At 40.3% G+C, this 27,679-nt stretch overlaps 1 protein-coding gene across 1 annotated transcript in view; it reads left to right on the plus strand.

The window, feature by feature from the left end:
- The window catches only part of LOC124115025 (EGF-like domain-containing protein 2), a 29,007-nt gene extending 14,284 nt beyond the window's left edge, over positions 1-14,723 (plus strand). The window contains exons 4-13 of the mRNA XM_046475827.2: positions 4,044-4,134; positions 4,765-4,893; positions 5,577-5,714; positions 6,298-6,521; positions 8,576-8,724; positions 9,103-9,242; positions 11,197-11,287; positions 12,557-12,728; positions 13,519-13,639; positions 13,992-14,723. Coding sequence (XP_046331783.2) covers positions 4,044-4,134; positions 4,765-4,893; positions 5,577-5,714; positions 6,298-6,521; positions 8,576-8,724; positions 9,103-9,242; positions 11,197-11,287; positions 12,557-12,728; positions 13,519-13,639; positions 13,992-14,167 — 1,431 coding nt within the window. The 3' untranslated portion in view covers positions 14,168-14,723. The remainder of the gene's footprint in view (positions 1-4,043; positions 4,135-4,764; positions 4,894-5,576; positions 5,715-6,297; positions 6,522-8,575; positions 8,725-9,102; positions 9,243-11,196; positions 11,288-12,556; positions 12,729-13,518; positions 13,640-13,991) is intronic.
- The last annotated feature ends 12,956 nt before the right edge of the window (positions 14,724-27,679 follow it).

Below are 27,679 nucleotides of genomic sequence, written 5' to 3' on the forward strand. Positions count from 1 at the left end.
ATGGTCCAGTTATCTAATAGGCACTGCAGAGTTACAGTTAAAGCAGGAATCACTGCAATGATCCAGTTACCTAATAGGCACTGCGGAGTTACAGTTAAAGCAGGAATCACTGCAATGGTCGAGATATCTAATAGGCATTGCAGAGTAACAGTTAAAGTAGGAATCACTTCAATGACCCAGTTAAGAAAGAGGCACTGCAAAGTAACAGTTAAAGCAGGAAGTACTGCAATGATCCAGTTATCTAATAGGCACTGCAGAGTAACAGTTAAAGCAGGAATCACTGCAATGGTCCAGTTATCTAATAGGCACTGCAGAGTAACAGTTAAAGCAGGAATCACTGCAATGGTCCAGTTGTCTAATAGGCACTGCAGAGGTACAGGTAAAGCAGGAATCACTGCAATGGTCCAGTTATCTAATAGGCACAGCAGAGGTACAGGTAAAGCAGGAATCACTGCAACGGTCCATCTGTCTAATAGGCACTGCAGAGTAACAGTTAAAATAGGAATCACTGCAATGGTCCAGTTGTCTAATAGGCACTGCAGAGTTACAGTTAAAGCAGGAATTACTGCAACGACCCTGTTGTCTAATAGGCACAGCAGAGTAAGAGTTAAAACAGGAATCACTACAATGGTCCAGTTATCTAATAGGCACTGCAGAGTAACAGATTAAGCAGGAATTACTGCAATGATCCAGTTATCTAATAGGCACTGCAGAGGTACAGGTAAAGCAGGAATCACTGCAATGGTCCAGTTGTCTAATAGGCATTGCAGAGTAACAGTTAAAGCAGGAATCACTGCAATGGTCCAGTTGTCTAATAGGCATTGCAGAGTAACAGTTAAAGCAGGAATCACTGCAATTGTCCAGTTGTCTAATAGGCACTGCAGAGTAACAGATAAAGCAGGAATCACTGCAATGGTCCAGTTATCTAATAGGCACTGCAGAGGTACAGGTAAAGCAGGAATCACTGCAATGGTCCAGCTGTCTAATAGGCACTGCAGAGTAACAGTTAAATCAGGAATCACTGCAATGGTCCAGTTATCTAATAGGCACAGCAGAGGTACAGGTAAAGCAGGAATCACTGCAATGGTCCAGTTATCTAATAGGCACAGCAGAGTAACAGTTAAAACAGGAATCACTGCCATGGTCCAGTTATCTAATAGGCACTGCAGAGTAACAGTTAAAGCAGGAATCACTGCAATGGTCCAGTTGTCTAATAGGCATTGCAGAGTAACAGTTAAAGCAGGAATCACTGCAATTGTCCAGTTGTCTAATAGGCACTGCAGAGTAACAGATAAAGCAGGAATCACTGCAATGGTCCAGTTGTCTAATAGGCACAGCAGAGGTACAGGTAAAGTAGGAATCACTGCAATGGTCCAGTTGTCTAATAGGCACTGCAGAGTAACAGATAAAGCAGGAATCACTGCAATGGTCCAGTTGTCTAATAGGCACAGCAGAGTAACAGATAAAGCAGGAATCACTGCAACGGTCCATCTGTCTAATAGGCACTGCAGAGTAACAGATAAAGCAGGAATCACTGCAATGGTCCAGTTATCTAAAAGGCACTGCAGAGTTACAGTTAAAGCAGGAATCACTGCAATGATCCAGTTAAGAAAGAGGCACTGCAGAGTAACAGTTAAAGCAGGAATCACTGCAATGGTCCAGATATCTAATAGGCATTGCAGAGTAACAGTTAAAGTAGGAATCACTTCAATGACCCAGTTAAGAAAGAGGCACTGCAGAGTAACAGTTAAAGCAGGCAGTAGTGCAATGACCCAGTTAAGAAAGAGGCACTGCAGAGTAAACGTTAAAGCAGGCAGTAGTGCAATGACCCAGTTAAGAAAGAGGCACTGCAGAGTAACAGTTAAAGCAGGCAGTAGTGCAATGACCAAGTTAAGAAAGAGGCACTGCAAAGTAATAGTTGAAGCAGGACGTACTGCAATGTTCCTGTTACGAAGGAGGCACTGCAGAGTAACAGTTAAAGCAGGAAGTCCTGCAATGTTTCAGTTAAGTAAAAGGACAGCAACAATTCAATTATGTGAGAGACACTGTAAGGTAACCGTTATATAAGTGGTTCTGCAATTTTCCTTTTAGATAAAAGATACTGTAACAATCCAGTTATGTTAGAAACTTTACAAGGTAACATTTATATCAGAGGTAACGCACCTGTTCCAGTTCACTGAGAGGCACCGCAACAACCCAGTTATTTTAGGGGCAAGGTAAACAGTTATGTTGGTTTAATTTCCATATACTGAACCAAATTAAAAACTTCACAATCCTAAAATTTTAACATTTTGACCAGTTATCATTGTTGGCCCTTATTGTGTATTTAAACAGTAATGGCCACGTCTTGTCTTCAGATAACACCCGTTTTTGTGCAGGTGAATCGATCAAAATCATGTGCACAGCACTATAGTGGCAAAAGTGTTTTTTCACGTGCAACTGGTCACGTGGCCATAATACCGCACGTGTTTTTAGGCATACTTGTTAGCAGTCATTAACAAAAAAACAAAAACACAAGAAAACAAAAGTCTTTACGGCCATTTGTCATGCCACGCCTTTCAAATGTGCAACGTGAACGTGCCATCGGCATGTTGCTGACGGGAACGTCCGCAGCTGAAGTCGCAAGGACGATGGGTTGTAGTCGACGGACTGTTTATGATTTACAGACGCGTCTACAGCAAACGGGTACCACCGCTGATCGCCCTCGGCCAGGTCGACCACGTGTGACGTCACATGCAGAGTATCGTCAGATTGTCTTACGTCACCTCCGTAACAGATTTTTGACGGCTACATCAACCAGAAATGAACTGTTTAGGGGTAGACTGAGTAAGCAAACTGTTCGAAACCGTCTGAGAACTGCTCACCTTCAAGCACGACGGCCATACTGCGGTCCGATTCTGACTTAATTACACAGACGTCAACGTCAATTGTGGGCACAGCGACACTTACGATGGACTCAGAGGAATTGGAATCAAGTCGTCTTCAGTGATGAATCCCGATTTAATCTTCGATTTTCTGATGGTAGGGCGAGGGTGTGGAGGCGCCGTCATGAACGTTACGCCCAGTGTTGTGTACAGGAAGTTGACAGATTTCGAGGCGGAAGTGTCATCTTGTGGGGTGCTTTCTGTGGCAATGCACGTTCCAGGCTTCTTGTCATCCGTGGCAACCTCAACGCTGCTGCTTACCGCGACCAGGTACTGGCACCAGAACTTCTGCCTTTTATGGCAGCACATAGACCCGGTTTGATCTTCCAACACGACAATGCCAGACCCCACACAACAATTTTGACAAGGAATGTCCTTCGAATGCCGGAGTCAACGTCATGGCCGTCAAGGTCTCCCGACCTCAATCCCATCGAACACGTCTGGGATGCTCTTGGCAGAAGTCTGCGCACTCTCCAGAACCAACCACAGAATTTGCAAGATCTTGGCACCATTTTGCAGCAAAAATGGCGTCGTCTTCCCAATCATGTGTTTACAAGCATCACAAGGTCCATGCGGAGGCGTTGTGTGGCAGTTGTCAACGCACATGGTGGCCATACACGCTACTGAACTTGTGTGCCATCAGATTCTCGTGCTTGGGACTTATGAATTAAACTGTTGATGTTATTACCGAATACCGTAGGTGCTTGGAACAAATTATGGTTACCACCGTTAATTAAAATCCTTCTTTGGACATTAATGATTAAAAATTACCTTCTCTGATACATTTGTCCGTTGTATATCAAATATGGGATTACTTTTAAAAATGTGAAGTTTTTAATTTGACTGAGTATATTTGCATAGCAAAGTTCCAGATAATGTACAGACACCGTAATCTTACAGTCATGACGGAGGGTACAAAGTACATCTAAATTATATATTACTCCTCGTGATAGACAGGAATCATACAGGTGTTCATGTGTGGTTTATATTACCCTGGATGAGATACTGTCAGGTGTTCATGTAGGGTTAATATTACCCTGAGAGGGTACAAGTCTCCCTGTTTGTTTACCGATATCTCTTATGCCATTTTCCACGAGCAGTACATGTGTTGTGTTTTAGGTTGTCGAATCACAGGAAAAGTTCTCAATTACAATCAGTGCCTCAGGCTACGATGACATCACCATCAAGGGATGCATAAACGATGACGACGGTAAATTTCGATGTCGTGTTGTTTTTCACCATTGTCTGAAACAGACAAGAATTAAAATACATTTCGTTCTCGAATTTGTTCTTTCAAAAGCTCATTTTAACATTGTTGTGGGGCCATACAATTACAAAACCAACCACATTGCTTAAGAAAATGCACAATTTTGTTGATAACAACGTCTAGTTTATTTCATTAGCTAATTAGCAAACAGATATCACATTCCATTTTCTTAACGTTTATACGATTGTTTGGCTCTAAATACCAACACATCAGTACAGCCTGTGAACAAATATAATACGAAATACGTTTTTGTCAGGCACCGACCGTACAATATTCTACATCGGGGTGGTGGGTGGGGATTTTGAGGTTGGTGGTTTGTGTTTCATTTTGATTCCAACAGACTACATGTAGTTCTATGATAACGGTTCCAAGACATATAGTTTCTTCTCTCTTAAAGGGTGTGGGGAACATATTTTTTCAGAAAGCATTTTTCACACCAAGCAGTAAATCCAGCAACATGTTTCTTGTTGATGTAAAAAGATTAGGCCAAATTATGTTTTTACCCCCTCCCCGAAATACCGAATGAGTCTTTGGACAGGTGTAGGAATGATTGATTGTCTACCCTTGTTCCAGCTGCTGTTCTATTCGACTGTAACCGGTATGGTGTTACCTGCAAAGCCGGCGTCTGTCCACCCAGCAGTTCGACTTGTGACTGTTCCTCCGCTACTGGTAGAACAGGAGATGACTGTGGTATTATTCAATGTAAGTTATAGCATTAGATGTGCCTGGTGTTCAGTACAAGATGTACGATTATTTTCGTCATTCCATGCGGACATGCAATGTTTCACAATTCTGGGATGACACATAGTGTTGTGGGAATGTGTAATGCATGACGAATCCACACTTTCCGCACAATTCTGCAAAATTGTTGTTTTACGATAGCCTTCCAGCAAAATCGCCTCATGCAACCTGCATTTATAAACTTGATTTGCTAATTTTATTTAACTACAACATGGTCATGTAGAGGATTAAATGATTGAGTATAGTTTTTCGGCTGGAGACACGAGAAATGGGCTTCACACATCGTGCCCATGTGGGGAATCGAACCCGGCCCTTCAGTGTGACAACGCTGGGTTTAACGCCGCTTTTAACAGTATTCCAGTTATATCACGGAGTGTCAGCTTAATGTGGGAGGAAAGCCCGAAGTCATGCAGGTCTCAGACGGTTACCACTTCGGTGAAACCCACGAGCATGGGTATGGTGCTGACAAACCTAGAAACATAATTGGGGCGAGACGGGAAACGAACCCACAATCAAAACGTTTCTGGCGTGCCCAAGGGACGCAACTCTGCACAGCGAATCGCGGCGCCTAAGAGGACTGGGCCACCCGTGCCCCCTCTTGTAGAAAAGGTTGTGACAATGATATCATTGTTTGGTCATTGCAGCTGACATAAATGGCCCGGGCTGTTCTGGCATGGACTGTGGACGTAACGGACAGTGCGTCTCAAACGGGTCAACAGGTGCATGTGTATGTGACTCTGGATATTACAATGGCAAAGCTGAGAAGTGCGAACGCAAGAGAAGTACGTTCATATTTTACTCAAGATAGTTACATAGTAAATTCTCTATTATATTCTCATAATCGTCTCAAATGATACAAAATATCATCTGTTGTGTCTGCAGATCATCATACAGAAAGGCATCATTACGGAGAAAGAGATCTGATTATTAAGAGATTACTGAACCTGTATAAGTGATCATAATAGTTTGTTCGACACGGTTACCTAATATAACCACATATTTTGTCATCATTATATGTACATATTTAATTAAACTCAGTATATATTGTTTCTTGACGATCTTTTTCAGTATTTTGTTTCTAGTTATTATAATATGTATCCCATTTAGATGTTCATATCACTCAATGGAGATAATAGTCTAAACATGTACCTGGAATACATTTTGGAAATATATTTATTAATAGGATCAATTTGCAGCACATCAGGCCCCTTTCATATTGATAACCATTTAGACTTTCTAAATCACATATGGTTATAATGCACTTGCTTTTACCTGGGTACATTTTCAAACGTAAGCACTTGTTCATAGGCTGTTGCTCAATGTCTGTGACTGCTCATGTTGACTGTATCGCCCATCTATAACTAGCAACCATCACATCCTGTGATAACAACAAGATGACAATCTGCATGAACCCCATCAACCTGTACCAGCCCCTCATCACGGTCTCTGGCTACACCTCCACTGAATGCACTGCCAATCCAGTAGGGGGTATCACTGACACTGAAGACAGGATCCCCTCAGACATACAAGGCCAGTGCATCACTGTCGGCTTCAGTGGCAGCTGTGGAACGTACACCACTACGACACAGGTAAGAGGAGAGCTGAAAGTCGCTGTGGACCAGCAGCAGCATAAGCAAGGCAGCAACTTCAAATATTGTCGAAAAAAGTGCTAATCCTTGCAATGATAGGCCGTTTACAAACTTTGGTGGACACGTTGTGCTGAGATGAGAGCCTCTGCGGGTTGATCATATTTCATCTATGTGAAATGTTTGGATGGCGGGTTCATAAGCATCTGATAAGATTGATATCAATTTACCTATATGTATTTGAGGAGAAGCTAGATGCTAGATGCTAGGTACATAGATAAAATACAAAAGTCCAAAGATGAGCTGTATAATTTACTCCACCGGTTTCGCGCATGTGATTTTCAAGAGAACAGTTATACCGTTACGCTGTTTTGACGTCACAGTGCACTCTAACATAGTATGACGTCATAGTGCAATCTAACTTTGTGACGTCACAATAAGACAGGCGTAATACGATAGGGCAGGCGTACGACTCATACAGAAATAAGTATTGTAGTGGCAGTAAAATGTACAATACATTGTAATTGAATAAAATAAATCAATTATTTCAGGCCATTTAATTTTGGTTTGAAAGTATTAATAAAATAACTTTCTTTTATCTTTCTCAATGCATCATTGTCACATTTGTAAAACGGGAATATCACAAAATTTGGTGTTTTATTCCCGGCACACTGATGAATGTGTTGACTGAGTGGGATACACCGACAAGAGGGGTCCCTTATTTGTTGTCGGTGGACCCTCACTCTCGCTCTTAGGGTGTCCCTTGTCTGTCAAATGTATTCGGCCTTGCATCCAGCACATTGTGTGACATAAATCAAGTTTTTTAAAGCACAGTTCATATTTTCACGGACATAGAAAGTTTTTCCGTCATTGTAAAACATGAGGGCAAGTACCACAATTTGGTCTGTTACACTTTTGTACTGTTTTCAATTCTTGTTTTCCATTTGAGAAAGAAGCCCTGGTAAGAATCTGTTTCAGATTTTGGCTCTCTCTTTTACTTTTTATAAGTTTCTTTTGTGATATTTTTTGTTTTAGTTCTTTACACTTATTTAAGGGATACAGTGTTTCCCGAACACTTCCAAATATTTCCGTGTTTTGGGGATTAAAGGTTGTAACAAAAGGGAGAACACTCTCGTTAGGTTTATCTTTAGGTTTTAAAAGATCACAACGATCCACTATTTTTCTGGGGTAGTTTCTTTCTAATAGTGACTCCCTCAGTTCATCGAGTCTATACTGTGCACGATCTGAATAAGAGACTATCGCGCAGATTCTACGCGCTAATGAGTAAGGGACACTGTTTTTAGTCTGACGGGGGTGACAGGAATTGTAATTGAGGTATTGCTTGGAATCGGTTGCTTTGTAATACACATCTGTTTCAATGTTATTGTTTGAAATTGTAACCATTACATCTAGAAACGATAGATTGTTATCGCTCATCTCTAAAGTAAAGATTAAACTTGGATGGAGTGTCTGTAAAATATCTATCAAACACTGTAGATCGTTTTCATTCCGATTCCACAGAACAAAACAATCTTTTAAAAATCTTTTCCATTTATCTTGAAATCCCTGTCCAAATTCTATGCCGAATCTTTCTTCAATTTTTTTGTACAGTTTTTCCTCTAAATAACCAAGTACAAGGGTTGCATAAGTAGGGGCCATTTTTGTCCCCATTGCTGTGCCTTTAATTTGTTTGTAATGAGAACCATCAAAATTAAAAGTATTATTGTTTGGAATAAATATATATATATATATATGTGTGTGTGTGTGTGTGTGTGTGTGTGTGTGTGTGTGTGTGTGTGTGTGTGTGTGTGTGTGTGTGTGTGTGTGGTTTTCATATAAGTTAAACTTAATTACCCAGCATCTAGCTTCTCCTCAAATGCATATAGGTAAGATGATAGCAACCTTAACAGATGCTTATGAAACCGCCATCCACATACATGAAATATGATCTACCCGCAGAGCCTCTCATCTCAGCACAACGTATCCACTGAAAGTATATAATTATGAATTCGGTAATATTTTGCGACAAAGCAATGTGTCATCATTATGTACTACAGGGAGGGAACGTGTGTTATACAATACCATACCGCATCCAGTACAACCCTAACATGCTGGTGGCCTCCGATGAAGTTGTATATGGCAATTGTTGTGTCAACGAATCCGGGCAAACCATATCCACAGATGCCATCCTAGCAGATACTGCAACGTGAGTGATATACCACGAATAACTGTTTTACGTCGAGAGGAGGGTGAGATTATGCAATGCCATTTGCATTATTCAAAATAGCCAAACGTTACAATTTGTAGTAGAAGTAGTAGTAGTCGTTCTAGATGTAGCTGTTGTAAAATGTTTATGTATGTGGCCCACGCACATTCACACAATAACATACTATATTACAAATAATAGAACATGTCTGTAGTTTGCCTGTGGATTGTATGTTAATATATCCTTATTAAGTGGGACAATTGCTCTGTTATTACAGAAACTTTCTCAACAAACAGCAAGAGATTGCTCATTTTGTTTGCCTGTGGATTGTATGTTAATATATACTTACTAAGTAGGACAACTGCTCTGTTATTACAGAAACTTTCTCAACAAACAGCAAGCGATTGCTCACTTTTTGGGAGTAAAACTATCCGCCACGCTGAGTAATGGTCGCACCATATCCAACCCTGTTCCACTTAACCAAATCTACAAGCTGTGTTTAAACATCGTGGATGATGGTAAGTATTTCATGAATTATTTCAATCAAGATTGATCTTTAATAAAAGCAAACGGTTATTAATGAATATTAAAATGTATTAGCATTCACTGGACACGTAATGATTATTCTATGATGTAATAGTACTTAAAAAGTCAGCAAGAGATTGCATTATATCATATTCTGCCAGCCAGACCGGCACCGCATTTAGGTCAAATATTTGGATAATATGTTTGTATATGTCACTTCTTTTAACGCGTGGCACATGGTAATATGCGTTTTTAAACCATGCGGTGCTTGGACATAATGGAGATATCGTCTTCTGCCCTGGGCAGTCTTTTAACACATGTATCAGTGATGTCAAAGGTCAAAGGTCAGGCTTATTGCACCATATATTTGAAGATTTGTTGTTAGTCGATGCAACTTGGTAATTATCATCGTTAGGACAGAACCGAGATCGTAAAGGTCAGCGCACAAAAGATGTCGTTCTTAAAATATGTATGCAGTGTTTTGTTGAGCCATTTGTTTTTTTATTTGTTTGTTTGTTGTTTAACGCCGCACTCAGCAATATTCCAGCTATATGACGGCGGTCTGTAAAATAATCGAGTCTGGACCAGACCATCCAGTGATTGACATCATGAGCATCGACCCACGCAATTGGGATCTATGGCATGTATCAACCAAGTCTGCGAGCCTGACCGCCCGACCCCGTATTTGCTTGTAGTGGTTATGTAATTTGAATGAAATGTGATGACAATCTTATGATTTCAATAACAGGTCACGATGACCTACTTTCAATGAGAAGCATATGCTATATTTATGTTTGTGACATTGAATACCACCATGGGACAACACATTTGTTTATATGCTGGATAGTCCTCGGGAATGTTCACATCCACTGTCAAGGTTACACACTCAAATCGTCTTAAGTTTATGATTACTCAAAAAGTGGCATCATTAATATTCTTAGAGTGGGGTTTTGAAGTGGTAAGATATTAATACATTTCAAGGTCACTATAACTAGAATGGTCATTCATCTAGTAGTTCTGTGTCCTTAATTACCGAACTAACATTAATATGGAGTCATTAAGCAGGAGCATATTATGAGTTCGACATGTTTCACCAAACGGAAGTAACGACATTAAACCGGAAGCACAAACGACTATCCTAATAAGGTAGTTGGAAACATTTGGCTTTCACACTGCATGTGACATGTATCTCGCTTAATTTGGTCACGTGTTTCCCTAACCAGACACGATGTCAGTAGACTGGGTACGATGTCATTATTGAGGAACTGGTGTAAATTTAGGTTGCTTAGTATTATGATGGAGACAAGTTCTGTTAATGTGTTTCGAGGATTGTTTTGTTTGTTTGTTGTTAACGCCGCACGCAGCAATATTCCAGCTACATAACGAAAAAAATCGAATCTGGACCAGACAATCCAGTGATTGACATCATGAGCATCGATCCACGCAACTGGGATACGATGACAGGCATCAACCAAGTCAGCGAACCTGACCACCCGATCCCGTTAGTCGACTCTTACGTCAAGCTAAGTCGCCTTTTACGGCAAGCATGGGTTGCTGAAGACCTATTCTACCTCGATTCTGCATGTGTCGGTCAGAGGATTGAGTTTGCAAATATTTCACCAAACCAAAGTAGGGTGTCACATTGGAAATGCATGGTGTTGTGGAAGGATTTCTAGAGCCATTAAGAAATGGTGGTAAAGGTCTGCTTCTGTTTTAGCAAGTACTTCAGAACAAGTTTCCATTTGATAAAAAGTGTTTTAGTGTGTATCTTTGCTTGGTTTTAACAGGGTTTGTCAACAAATGTACCTGCTCAGTTGAAAGTCTTCACGGTCTAAATTGGAGCTCCAACATTAAGCTGACTACAGTGTAAAACTGAAACACCATATGCATTAAAGCGACATTATTCCTCTCTTGTTGTGCCGCTTCTTCAATTATCAATAATTGCAGGCTTTTCGTACCTTGGCTTGATCCGCATAATCGTCCATAATGGTCAGACGGATTCCTCGCGGAAAGAGGCAGTGGTGTTTGGAAACGATGGGTAAGAGTATCTTAATCAATTCACACACAAAACAAAAGTCCATGACAAAAAGAAATCTCCGCAAAAGGCACAGACCATTGTACGATACAGACTATATTATGAGCATGTGTTAATGAATCACCATCAATTGTAATGATATTTGCGAAAAGGTGGGCGAATCTTGCCACACCGGTGGCACACATTACAAACACATGCAAAGGCAAGAAACAATTCGCCTGAAACTGCATGGGTCCATATGAAGCAAGTGAAACATGAATCTTGCATCAGAGATAATTTGGGTCACCGATACATCAAATTTAAGCACGTCTTCCACATGCCATGCCACAATATTTAGGCTACGAATATTATATCCCTGATCAAACATTTTCGGCAAGACCCATTTGACGCTCTTTGAAATCTCAAAAGGGCATGCCCGATTATTCCCAGAAAGTTGTTAAATGTAGGCGGGAGGTCCTTAAATATTGCTCAAATTGACTATTGGAAAGTTAAAGTTATTCCTCCTGTTCTACAGTCTTATGGGTGTTTTTGTCACTCTAAATCAAAACACATAGATCTAAACATTATATTTTCAGTTCAGATGGCTAAATCTGTGGAATGTAATTGGCTATGTTACCATTATTGCGCGATATCAGACCATCGATATCCCTTAGGCTTGAATTAAACTTCATGTTCAAACTCCCTGTTTTGATTTCCGATCCAATCCGAGCAGAGAATGCATATTTCTGGCCTTCAAAGGCAGGCTTTTGTTTTAAGCTCATGTGCCACAATTGTTCTGTGAATACTGTTTGTCAAGCAAATGTTCAGAAATTGTACAGATTTAGTCACAAATGTCCCCGAAAACAAAATGTTTGCAAAACAACAGTTACAATTTATTCCAATAAGTTATATCATGTTCACCAACACTTATATTTAATACAGCAAATATTATGGCTAGTAACCCAATTTGTGATATTCGATGAGGCTTGTAATGTTTGAACTAAGATCTAATATTTCATACAACAATATGTATGCTTTGACAATCTTTGTTTTTCTGAAAATTATAAGATAGCTTTAATTATTATTACAAATATCCGTGCGTACGAATTAGATGGGCACTTTATTACACAGGGTTTAGCAGGTGAGCTACAGTGTTTAATAAACGGAATGCATCAGCTTAAAAAGAGACAATTTGTTCATTTTCAAAATCATTGTCAAAGATAATCTTGTTATCTTTTCCACTGACAATTAACAGTAATGAAACATCGAAATGGCGATTTGTTCTTATTCCAGATGCAGCGACGAGTCCGGTAAGGCAATCGTGCACTCCTATCCACGCAGAGTGAGTAACACGAAGATTTGCATGCAGTACAGACCAGGTTACTTCCGACCAGGGCCTGCAGCCGTGGTGCACGACATGAAGTACAAACTGTGCCTCTCCGGGGATCAAGCTGGCTGTCAACTGGTGCGTGGAGTTCTCAAGCTTTTGTTTGTTTGTTTGTTGTTTAACGCCGCACTCAGCAATATTCCAGCTATATGCCGGCGGTCTGGAAATAATCGAGTCTGGACCAGACAATCCAGTGATTGACATCATGAGGATCGATCGACGCAATTGGGACACGATGACATGCATCAACCAAGTCAGCGAGCCTGACCACCCGATCCCGTTAGTCGCCTCTTACGACAAGCATAGTCGCCTTTTACGGTATGCATGGGTTGCTGATTCTACCCTGGATCCTCACGGGTCAGTTCTCAAGCAAATGTGGACACAAAAATTCAATGACAAATATTTTATATTACATGTAGCAATGATTAGATGAAATATATTTAATAGCTTCCTTGGATAACATATGTTGATAATCTTTCGGAGAGGTTTGTAGGAAGGTAATTCAAAGGTTTTTATCTGGGCAATACGGTTGTTGCTTACTTTAATTTAATTTATCAATTCTCCGTTTCTCTTATGTCAATACACCTATACTGTTTGGTCATGTTCAGTGAAGATGCAGCATATCTCAATTTATTTATGTGCGACGGGCACATACCAGTGTGAGGGTGTACATACAACGTAACGAAGCCCACCTGCCGTTTGTCCCCTGTCGCACCTGTTGTCAGCGTCTACAATCTGTTGATGATCAGACATGAACTGTAAAACTGTGTAAATATTACCGTAGGTTAGTTTTAAATAACTTCAGTCTAAAATTGGACACATTTCTGTTAACAGTATGTATGTACTTCCTGCATGTATTTATTTCAAGACAACATGCGGAGTAACGGGAGACAGAAAGAAGCGTCAAACCAATGACGGCAGAGTTGAGTCAACAGCCAACACCACAGTGTACTTTGAGGATGACACCACGACAGCATCGCAAACAAACGGTAGGTTCTCTATCCATTAGGCCACGGAGATGGTTATTGAGGCGAGATATAAACAAAATTGTTCGATGTAAATGAAGTTCAAATAATCGAGCTGTCACTGCTTTGGTCATGCATAAGATGTTAGGAAGGTCAGTTGGGTTTTGCACTGCTGTCAGTATTATTCTGGCCATATCACAGAGGGAATGCCTAGAATGGGCTTTACCCATTTTACCCATTTTACCCATTTGGGGATAGAACCTAACGATCCACGATCCGCTTACCTGCCCCATCAACAGAACCCGGGTTGATCTCTTTGATAGTCAAATTGTAGAAGTTCTACTGATGGATCAGAGAAGATATGATTTTCTTCCAGGCGATACTAGTGTTTCTCCAACAGCAAAGAATTGCCTTCCTGATATGTCTGTGATGTACCCCGCCACCATCGTGGTCTGCATCGTCGCCCTGATACTCCTCCTGATCATTGTGTACATGTGTTTCCTGCTCATGAAAAAACGCGACGCAAACAAGAGGATGAAGACAATGAAGTGAAGTCCCAAAAGAGTCGCATGTCACACCGCTACTGATTCAGCTTAAGTCATAATAAACTGGAAATAGATATCATTTAATCGCACTGTCAAAATTTATTTCAATTCAACACACAAAAAAAGGAAACCCTTTCACACTTTTTAGATCGCACTAACACCCAGGTCAGTTAACACAGATCGCAGATTACATGTGTAACAAGGTCTCATTACTTACAACACACATTTTTCATAATGTTTACAAGACGCATGTTTCAAGCAATGAAACAAATGCACGCTTTGTTGGCACAGGAGGTTGTTTTTGTTAATGTAGTGTAAAGCACGCGACAGATTAGTGCACCTACATCTTGATCGTAGCATTTGAGTCCGGAATCGAAGTTGTTATTTGGAAAGTTTGCAGTGTTTCAGTGACTTTTCATCGTAAGGTTTTGACAAAGTCTGTAATTTTGGTGAAATCCAAATCTTAAGTGTATACTTTCTTTTGACCAGCAATTAACATTAGTCTTAGGTCGTTGTTTTATGCCACGGTCATATGTTGAAGAATAAAAAATATACATTTGGAATGGTTTTGTTTATGTTATTTTTACAACCTACAATTTTGCCCCCCCCCCCCCCCCCCCCCCTCAACCTAACAAATCTTTAGCACTTGTCGTTGATAGAATTGACACAACGGCACGTATGACAATAAAAATTGTTATCAGGTTTAAGCAACTTTAATTTATGATTTTAAAGCGACTGTAATTTACATTTTTGTTCCTGAAAATCAATAATGTAAGGATGATTGTTGTTTATGAAGCAGCACCAGGCAACATTACAGTTTGGTTTGTTTGTTGTTTAACGCCGCACTTAGCAATATTCCAGCTACGTGACGGCGGGCATCCAGTGATTGACATCATGAGCATCAATCCACGCAATCCATCAACCAAGTCAGTGAGCCTGACCACCCGATCCCATTAGTCGCCTTTTACGACAAGCATAGTCGCCTTTTACGACAAGCATAGTCGCCTTTTACGACAAGCATTGGTTGCTGAAGACCTATTGTAGCCCAGATCTTCACGGGTCAAACAGGTTACAATAATTAATACATGTGTTTTCGTTTAAAGGTTCCATATAGATTGAATTATGAAAATAGCGGAGGACATAAGCAATTATATTCAGAGAAAGACAAAGCTTTAGGTCACAAATGCAATACAAGGGGTCAAATATGTTGCAATAACTTACAGACCCATATATGAAATCGCACAGGCCGTGAAGATCCGGTGTAGTTTCGGTCTTCAGCAACCCATGCTTGACGTAAAGGCAATAAACAGGATCGGGTGGTCAGGCTCGTTGACTTTGTAGACTTATGTCATCGTTTCCCAATTGCTTAGATCGATGCTCATGATGTCAACCATTATATTATCTGGTCCAGACTCGATTATTTACAGACTGCCGTCATATAGCTGTAATATTGCTGAATGCGGCGTTAAACAACAAACAAACAAGACAAACACACATTGCACAGGCCTGTTCTGTTTTTGAATACTGTTAGAAACTGGCGGAAATACAGTGTCTTCAGAAAGGTATCCCATCCGCACTTGGCAAGTAGATCAGACGCAAGTCGGGTCTTATATGGGTACATTTGTGTACAATCAGCTTTCTGGAACCTCAGCCATCCCGAAACATATCGAACGACCAATCTCACATTTTGTACAAAGGATATTTTCTGTGTCCCTTCTGCTGAGGAGAACATGCCAGTTACTGTAACTGTAACAGAACAGAAAGATTTGCAAGTTTGCAGTTTAGTCCTTATAATGTGTTGCTGTAGTAGATATCGACTATTACACCTCCTCAAATCATATGGTGAGGGTTCGAGTCCCGCTTTCGATTCGTGTTTACCTACAAAATATAAAATCACTTGAGTGTCAATACAATAGTCACATCCATTGATATATCATCAAGAATATAACCAATGACGATCAAAATATATTTCATTTTTTTTATTATTTTCAATTATTTCACAGATTCATTTTTACAGACGGTCCCAAGGATGGTGGCAAAGTTGCAAGTGCCACCATCATGTGACCCAAAACTGTTTCCTCAAGAGTCACAGATAATAGTTCAAACTCCACTGCTGAGGTCAAACCTATCTTAACACCATTGACTTGAACAACAACGATATTGTTAAAAATCATCATATGTTGAGATTCCTCGTCTGGCTTGAGGCACTTACATGCGTCTCTTCAAATAATCCTGTAATCCTTAACATTTTAGAACTATATACTGATCTTTCTGCTGGTCAATGTGACATCGTCGTTTGTTAATTACCAAGTCATGTAGGCATAACTGGTAACTAAACAGTCGATAATGCAGCCAATGCAGCTCTTAACAAACCGCTATCTCCACTCTTTATTCCATACAGTAATTTCAAACCAATAGTTATACTCGGGATCTTATGCAATAAAGGTGGGACACCTAGGTAGGAATAAATAAACTTCACGAATTTAAACCAGCAATTGGTCATACATACTTGGGTTGTCAGTCAAGACATGAAGAGGTCATGTTCCGACGATGTCGTATTGACAACAGTCGGTTTACCCAAAAATATCTGCTAACAGCAGATGGGGACGAACCTCTCATGTATATCCCTTGTGATTGTAAGGTTCACCATCAAGCATATTTTGCTTCACTGTGTGGACTTTCCAATCGCAAGGAATTTACATTATCAAAGCATAAATCTGAAAGATCTGTTCCCCTGTTGTCCAAGTTTCATAGCTGCTTCACTTTAGACTTTCAACACACATATTAAGCTGGCACGCCATGATATACATGTAATTAAAATACTGTTCAAAGAGGCGTAAAATCCAATTTTTACAGCGTGCACACCGATTCTCACGTGTATACTTCCATTGTTCTGTCGCCCCCAAATATATGAGCAAGCTTATCAGCGACAAAAAACATTTCCATAATCATATGACATATCTGCTAAGACCACAGTCCATTGTACGATTACGACTATATCATAAGCATATGTTTACGAATCGCTATCAAATAGTGATGATACCAGTTGTTCACGAAAAGGCGAGCGTATCCTGCCCCACTGGGGGTGCCCGTCACAAGAACATGCAAATGCAAGTCAATTGGGTTTTTCTGACAAAAATAGGGAATTGCACCGGGAATTGATGCGTCATATTTGGACATTTTAATCTCTGACTCTGAATTAATATCTAAATTTACAGTTAAAACATACTGCAATAAACCTTTCGGAGATCAATAATGTCAAACTAGAAGAGTCAATTATGGTATTGAATGTACCCTTTGTGGATATATTTATGTTGGAGCGGTAAATAATCGAGTCTGGACCAGACAATCCAGTGATTGACATCATGAGCATCGATCCACGAAATTGGGATAGATGGCATGCATCAACCAAGTCAGCGAGCCTGACCAACCGATTCCGTTAGTCGCCTCTTACGACAAGCATAGTCGCCTTTTACGACAAGCATGGGTTGCTGAAGACCCATTCTGTCCCGGATCTCCAGGACTAAATAACCATTGGGACTGCACAAAGTGAGAACAAGAGTACCGTACTCTGTGTCACTGAAAGAAATTAAACGACTCAAGCAACTTCTGCTGCTGGGTGGAACTACAAACAGCAAGAGCCCACCATATCGACTGGAGGGTATAGTTCTTGATAATTGCTTTGAAACGTTTGGACAAACCAGAACCAGACTCCCCTAAATTAGACAAAGACCGCATGTTTGTGAATTTAATATTTGAAAACAAGCAGTTTAAGTAACAGTCTCAGAGAAACATCAGTTTCACACACTATTTCAAATTTAAGGAAACAATAATTTCATTTTCCTGTACGATCACCATGTCATTCAATGTTGCAGAACGTGGACTCATGATGTAAATTCCACTACTTGTGGCTGCCAAGACTCATCATACTGCTACACCTGTAGGTCATAAAACTACATGTGACCTCTCTATTGTTGACAAACCTTGTCAGTTATTCAAATATGGACCAAAATTATATGCCAATAAATCGGCCAAGAGAGAAGACTCACCTATCACAGCGGGTTGAGTCATGTTAGATGTTGATGGTAGATGTTGATAGAATGCACAAACTGCATGACCAGCTATATCAGTGTGCACAATTTTATTTGTATTTTTGAATTTTTCAAATAGTTTTTAAGAAGCGGACGTGAAGCCTTCGTGGTGGGGATAATAATGAAACATTTCAGGTCAGTTTGTTAACCGATAAAGAAACACCACTAAGTGACACGCTGGATTAGACGGATTGGAAAACAAGTTTAGTAATGTATTGTAAGGATAGTTTTTAGCGACGGTGTTTGAGTGACGGCTCATCAGCCTCAACATATAAACCATTGATAGAAGTTCGGAAGGAACCAAGGCAAAGCCTCAGACCTTGATGGTGAGTACTATCTAATTATGTTATATTACTTTTACAGGCCCCACCATAGATGATGGAGCCATAATCTAGTTTAGAGCGAATGAGTGGTCTGTACATTTGGAGGAGCGTTTTCTGATCTCCTCCCCATTTTAAATTGATACGACCCTCAGCAAATCCAAGGCCTTTAGGCATCTATTTTTTAAATATTTGATGTGAGGTAAAAACCTCAAATCGCTGTCAAAAATTAAACCCAAAAACTTTGCCTCCTTGACAGCCTTTATATGATTACCGTCCAAAACTAATTCTGGGTCTCTATGAGGTTTGTATTTTCTACAAAAGTGAATACAATTTGTTTTAGATTTTGAAAATTTAAAACCGTTTTCTAAAGACCATTTATGTATTTTATTTAGATATAATTATATTGTAATTGTCTTTCAATAGTATGCATATTTTAACCACGGCAAGATACGTTAAAATCATCCACAAAAAATGACCCATCAACTGAATCATTTAAAACTTAAGGGAGGCTCTTTATTTGATACAAAACAATGTGACAGACGCAATACTGCCTTGTGGGACACCCTGATCCTGATGATAATCATCAGACAGGGTAGAACCCACGCGGACTTGTAACTGCCTGTCAGTTAAAAACCCGGATATAAATTGAGGCAAACGGCCTCGCAATCCAAGACCATGTAAATCTTTTAAAATACCGTGTTTCCATGTTGTGTCATATGCTTTTTCTAGATCGAAAAAGATAGTCACAGCATGCTGCTTGTTTATTATTGCATTCTTAACGAATGATTCCAATTGAACTAAATGGTCAATGGTACTGCGATTTTTACGAAAACCACACTGAATAATGGTTATTAAATTATTAGTTTCTAAGTACCATGTCAATCTATTATTGACCATGCGTTCAATGGTTTGGCAAACGCAGCTAGTCAATGAAATGGGTCTATAATTTAAGGGATCGGTATGATCCTGTCCAGATTTTGGTATGGGAATAAATTTCATCAAATATCAGCAGAAGAGTTTCTACACTAGTCCCTGTACATGTTTCAGGAGTTGATAATGTATGTTATCAGCTCCTGTTGCGGTATCATGAGCTTGCCCAAGGGCAGTGTGGATCTCATGAATAGAAAATATTTCATTGTAGTCTTCCCCATTATCTGATTGAAAGTTTATGTTTTTCTTTTCTTGCTGCTTTTCGTACCTTTTAGGTACATAGTTATTCGAGGACGAATGTGTCGCCAAAGTTTCCCCGAGTTTATTAGCAATATCTGAGTTATCAGTTAGCAATTCATCCCCATTCTTAAGGTGGTGGATGCTGGATTTTGAACCCTTACCCTTGATCTTTTGGATCATGTTTCATACTTTTGACATTGGCGTTCGGGAATTTATTTTTGAAACATAATTCTGCCAAGATTGGCGTTTATTTTGTTTGAAAGTGCGCCATGCGTTAGCATTTATAACTTTAAATTTGTTCAAATTATGTACCATAGGATGGCGACGGAAATAATGCTCTGCCTTTTTCCTTGACTTCCTAGCTATTTTGCAGTCAATATTAAACCATGGTTTTCGTATGTGAGGACACCCCTCCCTGAAATCGATAACTCTATAGAAGAGTGAGTACCTGTACCTGGATGTAGATATGTGTTCGAACCATCATTATATATGCATAAATCATTATTAGAAATAAAATCTTCTATGGTTCTTCCTTTGCTGTTTGTATCTGTACTGCCCCAAAGAGGATTGTGCCCTTTCTAATCGCCCATAATGACACTGGGCTTTGGGAGCTGGTCATATAAATTCTGAAGGTCAGCCTGTCTAAGAGAAGACGATGGAGGAATATACACAGAACACAACGTGAGAACAACGTCCATGGTAACTCGGACAGCAACAGCTTGAAGTTGGCTATTAAGATGGACAGGGCTATGAAGAACACCCTGCCTCACAAAGACAGAAGAGCCTCCAGTTGCCTTTTCATCGGAAGGGGAAAAGAAACGATAGGAATCGTATTGTCTGATGTCAATTTGATCAGTATTTTTTAAGTAAGTTTCCTATACGCATAATGCCGATGGTTTATAATCCTGAAGTATTAATTGTAAATCAGTAAAATTATTCCGTAGCCCTCTGCAATTCCATTGGATAATACTAATAGAAGAGCTCACGGTGGCTCAACTGGTGATCTGAAACGGGAAGGGAGTCCACTCCCAACGACTGGCACAGAGGGAGTGACTTTCCATCTCTAGAGGTTCGAATGGATTGTGAACCTCCACAGGGGTGGGCAGAGAAGGCACCTCCAAATGTTGGAGGGCCCTTGCACTTTTGAGTTTCTTTTTTTCTGTTTTGGTAAGATGGGCATCGCCCCGAAGAAGACTTGATTCTGATGTATTGTCAGAAGTTGGAGATGATGGTTTTGCATCTGTTTGTGAGGCTGACTTGATGGTGAAGACACTTTTTTGAAACGGGAGTGGTGTCCTCAATAACGATTCGATCATCTTTCACCAAGGAGATTGATGTTTGACACCCTGTGCAAACTGTTGCAGCTTTGGTAACAGGCAGAGAAGACACTCCAACTTCTATGCATCAAGGTAGGAGATGGTGCATTTTATCTTTAGAATTTTGGTCTCAAAAGGGCAGGATTTAGATGAGCTCATGTTATCTCCATGACAGTTGAAACACAGAAGAGTCTCAGTCGAGCACTGAGAACTCTCATGATTTTCACTGCAGCGGCAACACATCACCAATTTGCTATGGCAGGATTTGGCCCCATGGCCAAACTGTTGACATTTATAACATCAGAGCGGGCTTGGTACATATACCTCTACTCCGATATTGAAATAGCCTGCTTTAATTGACTTTGGGATTATAGGTGTTGAAAATGTAAAAAGATAAGTTTGAGTGTTAGTAATAGTTCCATCATCTCTTTTCCCGGTGAAGCGCTTTACACCAGTGACACCTTTTGCTGTAGTTCTGACACTATCTCATCTTCAGACATGTCAGAGAGACAGCAAGCACGGTCTCTGACAATACCTCGACTTGAATTGAGTGACCTGTGCACTGAGACAACAACCTTAACATTAACAAACTGCTGTAAACCCAGCAGGTTGACTGATTGCTGCCTCCGCGCACATTCTACAAGTAGTGATCCGTTACGAAGACGCGTGACATTTTTCACTCCCTTACAAGCACTCTTGATGCCCATGGAGATAGCGAAAGGATTTATTTTTAATGGATTTCCATCATCTGAAGCAATCACAATAAATCTTGGCCAAGAGTCCGAAAGTTCAGGAGCTGTATCTTTTGGAGAAGGTTCTTCATCAGATGTGCGTCTGTTTGCTTTACTGGAACCAGGAGGGTTATTGTGAGACATGGTGGACGTAATATAAATTCAGCATTCCTAGTCCCCACCCGCCATCGAATGTCAACAAGGACGGTGCCACATTGGAAGCCAGGCTGCAACACCAGGGCTACAGGGGTGTTATACTCAGAAATAAAGACATGAATAGCTGTCGTTAATAAAAGGGAGAATGTCAGGCTGGTTCGGCCCATGGCATTTTCCTATAAAAACACATAATTCAGCGGTCCGTATCACCAGATTGGCCCTTGAGCCACCGTCTTCTGACATAGGATGTTTATTTTATTTGACATAATGAAGGTCATCATGTAGTCTGAACAAAACCTGTGTGATAGGATATGTCTAAATTATAAAGTATTCCATGCACAGGACATGGCGTGACGTGACCAGCCGATTGATAGAATCGGGCCTTCTGAAGTAAGGGTCGAAGTGGTGTGTTGGGCAAAAAGGACAGCTGTCCCTAGCTTCAGTGCCCTCAACCACCAGAATCCCTTCCTCCACAGACACAAGGGCGCAACCCACGGCAAACGGGTTGCCCAATTCGGTCGCCTTTTACGACCAGCAATGGGGTGCTGTGAACACATTCTAACTCTGGGTCAATACGGTGGAAGAGCTATTAGCGTTATCCAGCACACGACACGGGGAGGTTGCTCTTCACGAGTGCCTTGACAAAAGAAGTGTGCACATACAAATTCGGCTTCATCTGGTTCCACAATGAAATCTCGCCGTGAAACTGATTCACTAATCCCAAGAATCGGCACTGAACTTGTTGAAGTTTCTGTTTCACATGCAAGGGCGGGAAGAGAGGCGCCATCTTGTCGATTCTCCACGATAAAGTCACCAATATCATTATCGAAATGACCAAAGGCTCCCTGATCATCTCGAACAACTCTCCGTCGAAATAAGAGTCGTATGTAAATGTTTTAATGCTCATATTGAAGACAAGCGAACTTGCAAAGTTCTTGACATTTCTACGCAGCAATCAAACTCGGATGCGCTCATGGGGCGTGGTTGCTAGGAGATCGCGTGGTCAGAAAGGGGGAAAACAAAATGTTTTAGAAAGTAATACAAGAAAATCGCAGTGCAATCCAAAAGTACAATGGACAGGAAGTTTTTTCAAATAATATCCACAGAAACATTTCTTTTCTAAAAATGCAAATTAATTTATTAATTCATCCCAAGGTCGTAACCCTGATCACGTGGGTGGGTATTTGGAAGAAATCTTGTGGTGACGCCGTGAATGAGGCTGTGTGTATTAGATTGTTGAAATTAACTGACCAAAAAGATTGTCGAGGCGTCGACATTATGACAGATGCTGTCATGGATGAAGAAAAAATTCACCTGAGAGAAACATTGTTGCTTTGAGTTTCGAGATCAAACGTGTTAACTTCATGCCGAAGTAGATTAAAAGGGAGGATGACCCGCGCAGCCAGCAACCTGAATAAGCTTGATGAAAATAATTGTGAAATCCATGTTCACGCACATGACAAAATTATTGTGAACAAATATTTGTCTGAACATCGTTTCGAAGTATGTGAGGCTCTCCGTATTTTATCTTCAATCCGATGTGAAATAATATAGAATTTTCATGTCTCAATTTTTTCAGGCCGTTGTGGAAAATTGCGCACCGATCTAATAATAGAAATACTACTAGATCTAATATTGCACCGTCATAAAAGAACTAGGTCAACTTTTATCTTTCTTCAGTTGTTTATTAAAAAGCGACTCGACTCGATCTACATCATTAATTAATTGATAGACTAGATTCTAGTACCAAGTGTGAAAACTGTTTTTTTAAATGTCATAAAATAACTTAGACACTTATTGAAAGACATTTTTTAATACGTAATATATTTTCTTTCGTCCGCCCGCTCCTCTAGTAAGTTGAGGCTTGATGGGGAGAAACACATACAAAAAATATGGATGGCCTTATGCAAATGACACTTAGCATGCCAACCAACAGGAAATATGGGTCACTGGGACGCGCCAAGTTTCACGAATCGAGACGGACTTTTATCGCTTGAAAATAATTTTGACCATTACCAGTGTTTTTTACACGATCGTTGTCATCCAGATTCCAGATCAAGGCAAGACGAACGCAACGAAAAAAAACTCTGTTGAAATTCCGATTGTCGTATATATTGTGTGAAATGCTAATCATAAACTGCAGATATACGATACACCCCAGGATCACGACTGGTGCCGTGATTCATATTATGTTTTTTTGTTCAATAACACTGCTCTTATTCATCATGACAAACGTATTTCGTTCTCGTGTTGGCCTGTGTTGGATAAATCATGGACATTCCACAGTATCATTTTATAAAGATGTGAAGACGTCATGGCAGGTAGGTTTTGAAACCATAGACATACCCGTTTGTTGAAAAGTGCTGATATCATTTGATTGATATTTATTACCTTACCTGTTACTTACGTCCTTGTTGTCAAACAGCCCACGTTGGTGGGTGTTTACACGACGTCACCCGCAAACGCATTAACCAATGAAATTTGTGTGTTATCATGACGTCACATTGACCTGTCAGATCACACGTATAAGCTCCGTCCACTCAGAGTGCGGTAGTCACTACCGCAGATGCCCCTTTAACGTTAGGTAGACGGTATGTTCCTACTATCCATGTCGCCACTATGTCTAGGTTTTGCAAAAATTATATATGATTAAAAAAGCACATTCAAAAGCATTGACATCTCAGACACGTGCAAGAATTATCAGTTACGTCTGGAATTTTAATTTAAGCCCTTTCTTCAAAGCCCACCAGAGCTGAACACAACACCCCTCGCCTGTACGGGACACCAACAGTTTGATATAAACCTGCATTAACGTCTCATAAAACTCTATCTCTGTCATCATATTTCTGAAAAACGAACGCAATTTGTTTAGGCTTTCACAATGCAATGCGATAGGATGAGCAGCTCGGGAAATCTGTTGTAAAGAATCAGTGGCAGCATAACGATGGGTGTGCATTGGCAGTCGAAATGAACTCCCATTGTTGTACGTTGGATTCAGCGCATTCGGTTAGATATACACGAGCACTTCACACAGGTCTCCACAGTCTTCACCACAATGAACCACACGGATGACTTGGTCATATCTAATATGCGTCAGCCGGTACATCATTAAATGTCACTTGTGGATGCGTTTAGTTTTCTGCATGTTTAGAGTTGTTTAAGAACAATCAAAAACAAAATACCCCACGGAGAGTGAGAGGTAGAGTTGTTACAATTCAAATTATACAACCGAGTTCCTGATTCAATCACAGTGACAGTGATTTCAAAATTGTAAATTTTATTTTTCCTTTGCCAAGTACATTGACGTTTGTTGGCTGACCACAGTAAGCTGTTGCTACACAAAATAAAAGCTATCTCACCAGCTCTTCCAGGTACGTTTACAAACAGACAATCTTCTATTGAAATCCGTGATTCGGAAAATGCAATAGCGGATGCTGTCATGATGAACTAAAAGCGCCTGTTTGTCGTCGTACATGAGTTGACTTCAAAAGGTAAGAACATATAATGCCTATCTCATAGTATGGCTATCCCCTTAACATGTTCGTTGAAGTCGTATTACATCTGACTGTACGTGTGTGATACAATAATGTCTATCTTGTAAGAGTGGCTGACCCTTGAAGATTCCGGGGTAGAATAGGTCTTCAGCAACCCATGCTTGCCGTAAAAGGCGACTATGCTTGTCGTAAATGGCGACTAACGGGATCGTGTGGTCAGGCTCGCTGACTTGGTTGATGCATGTCATTGATCCCAATTGCGTGGATCGATGCTCATGATATCAATCACTGGATTGTCTGGTCCAGACTCGATTATTTACAGACCGCGTCATATAGCTGGACACTTGCTGAGTGCGGCATTAAACAACAAACAAACAAACGAACATCGCCAACATGTCTTTGAACATACACTTGAATATTGGAATATTGCTGAGTGCGGCGTTAAACAACATACCAACCAACCGACCAATCATGATATAACAATCTCTATGGTTTAATAATAGCAATCCCCTTAAGATGTTCGTTGTAGTCGTATTACATCTGACTGTGTGATATAAGAATGTATAACTTTTTGAGGGGCTATCCATTGAGATGTCCCTTGCAGTTCCATGTTAGTTATTCTGTGTTGTATAACCACATTACTGTGATGACTGGTCTGTTTAGTCTGGATTCACATCCATCTGACCACAGTTTTAATTAGGAGATAAACATACTGTGTTTTCAATATAGAGCTAGGCTACCTGTAGATTTAACCACGCTACATTGAGGCTTAAAATGTTTAACTTAGCGCGGTTAAATCTACAGGTAACCAAGCTCTACGTTGAAAACACATTATGTTTATCTCCATTCTACCATGACTAAATAGAATGCGAACTCTTTGGTGTTAGTAAATAAACAAGTAAAGCGGCATGGGTTGAGTCCAGTGTTTTGAGTGGGTTGTCGATGTGAATTACAGATTCACCGACAACATCCTTAAAACAAAATATGGTGTTGTATATGCTCCGGCAAACTGCACGGTAATACACCGTAATACTTCACTCGAACATATAACAGGCACTGCAAGCGTATAAGCACGGCAACTTTGAAACTAACATGAGGTTGGCACACCTAAAGAAAACTGAGCAAGCTTTGCAAAGCTTTCGTTCTACACTGCATATCGCTCATTGTGACGCAAAAGATATGACGTCACAGTCGTAGATAGAAAGGCGCCCAATTCCAAGCTCCCTGTTGTTCTTTTTGTAGATTTATGTCATGTTTTCTGCACGAAGTGTATTGTCACACATCCTTGGAATATTGTAGTAACATATAATTGTAGATATAATTATCTAAATATGCCTACCGACAAGACTGAAAAAAGTAATATTTAATTAATATAAGCTTTCGCGGTGATGCTGCCGTGATTTAATAGCCTCTGATTGACCAATAAGAATCCAGGAAGTTCCCAATTCAATTTTAGAATATATGTTAATGTTGGTCTGTATATATTGCACAATCCGTCTATGCGAATTCCGTCCCTCCGTCTCTTCAGGGTATGAGAAGGTGCCCTTTGTCATTTCTTGACATCTTTAATATACATGTACAGAGATATTATCACGCGAGTGTGTTTGGGGGTGGTAAATATATTGTATTAGCAATTGACATTGTATTTAGCTAGCCTTGGCTATACAACTAAAACCTGTTTCTTATACAGTGACGTAACTACATATAGGAAAAGCAGTAATTCCCAACACAAATTGTTTCTACTTGCCTATCAGGGCAATCCATCGGTCTGTCCTCTAGAGTAACTGCCCTTAATGACCCTAGTCTAAGAGACGTCACGGTTGTTGACAGAGTCTGCCTGTCCGGTCATGACGTCATGAAGTGCAGTCAGGTGAACAACACCGACAAAACGAAAAAAGGTAACGATTCGGACATATTTCGACCAAAACCAAGTGTTTCTATTTGGGGAAAAGGTTCCAAGCAGCAGAGGTGAACAAGCTCAGCCATGGAAACCGATCCCACAAGGCTAGTGTCCTCGCCAAATCTCCAAAGCTTGTAAAATGCCTTAGCAACGTCACAGTTAGACATTGATTTTCAGCGTATGAGACTTCTCTTTTGATAATGATAGTAACTGTCCCAGTTGTTTCTCCAGGGGGCGGCCGTGTAGCCTAGTGGTTACAGCGTTCGCTCGTCACGCCGAAGTCCCCGGTTCGATTCCCCACATGGGTAAAATGCTTGTTGCCCATTTCTGGTGCGAAA

Source organism: Haliotis rufescens, unplaced genomic scaffold (assembly GCF_023055435.1).
Source record: "Haliotis rufescens isolate VD_foot unplaced genomic scaffold, xgHalRufe1.0.p SCAF_4, whole genome shotgun sequence".
In the NCBI taxonomy this organism is placed as follows: domain Eukaryota; kingdom Metazoa; phylum Mollusca; class Gastropoda; order Lepetellida; family Haliotidae; genus Haliotis; species Haliotis rufescens.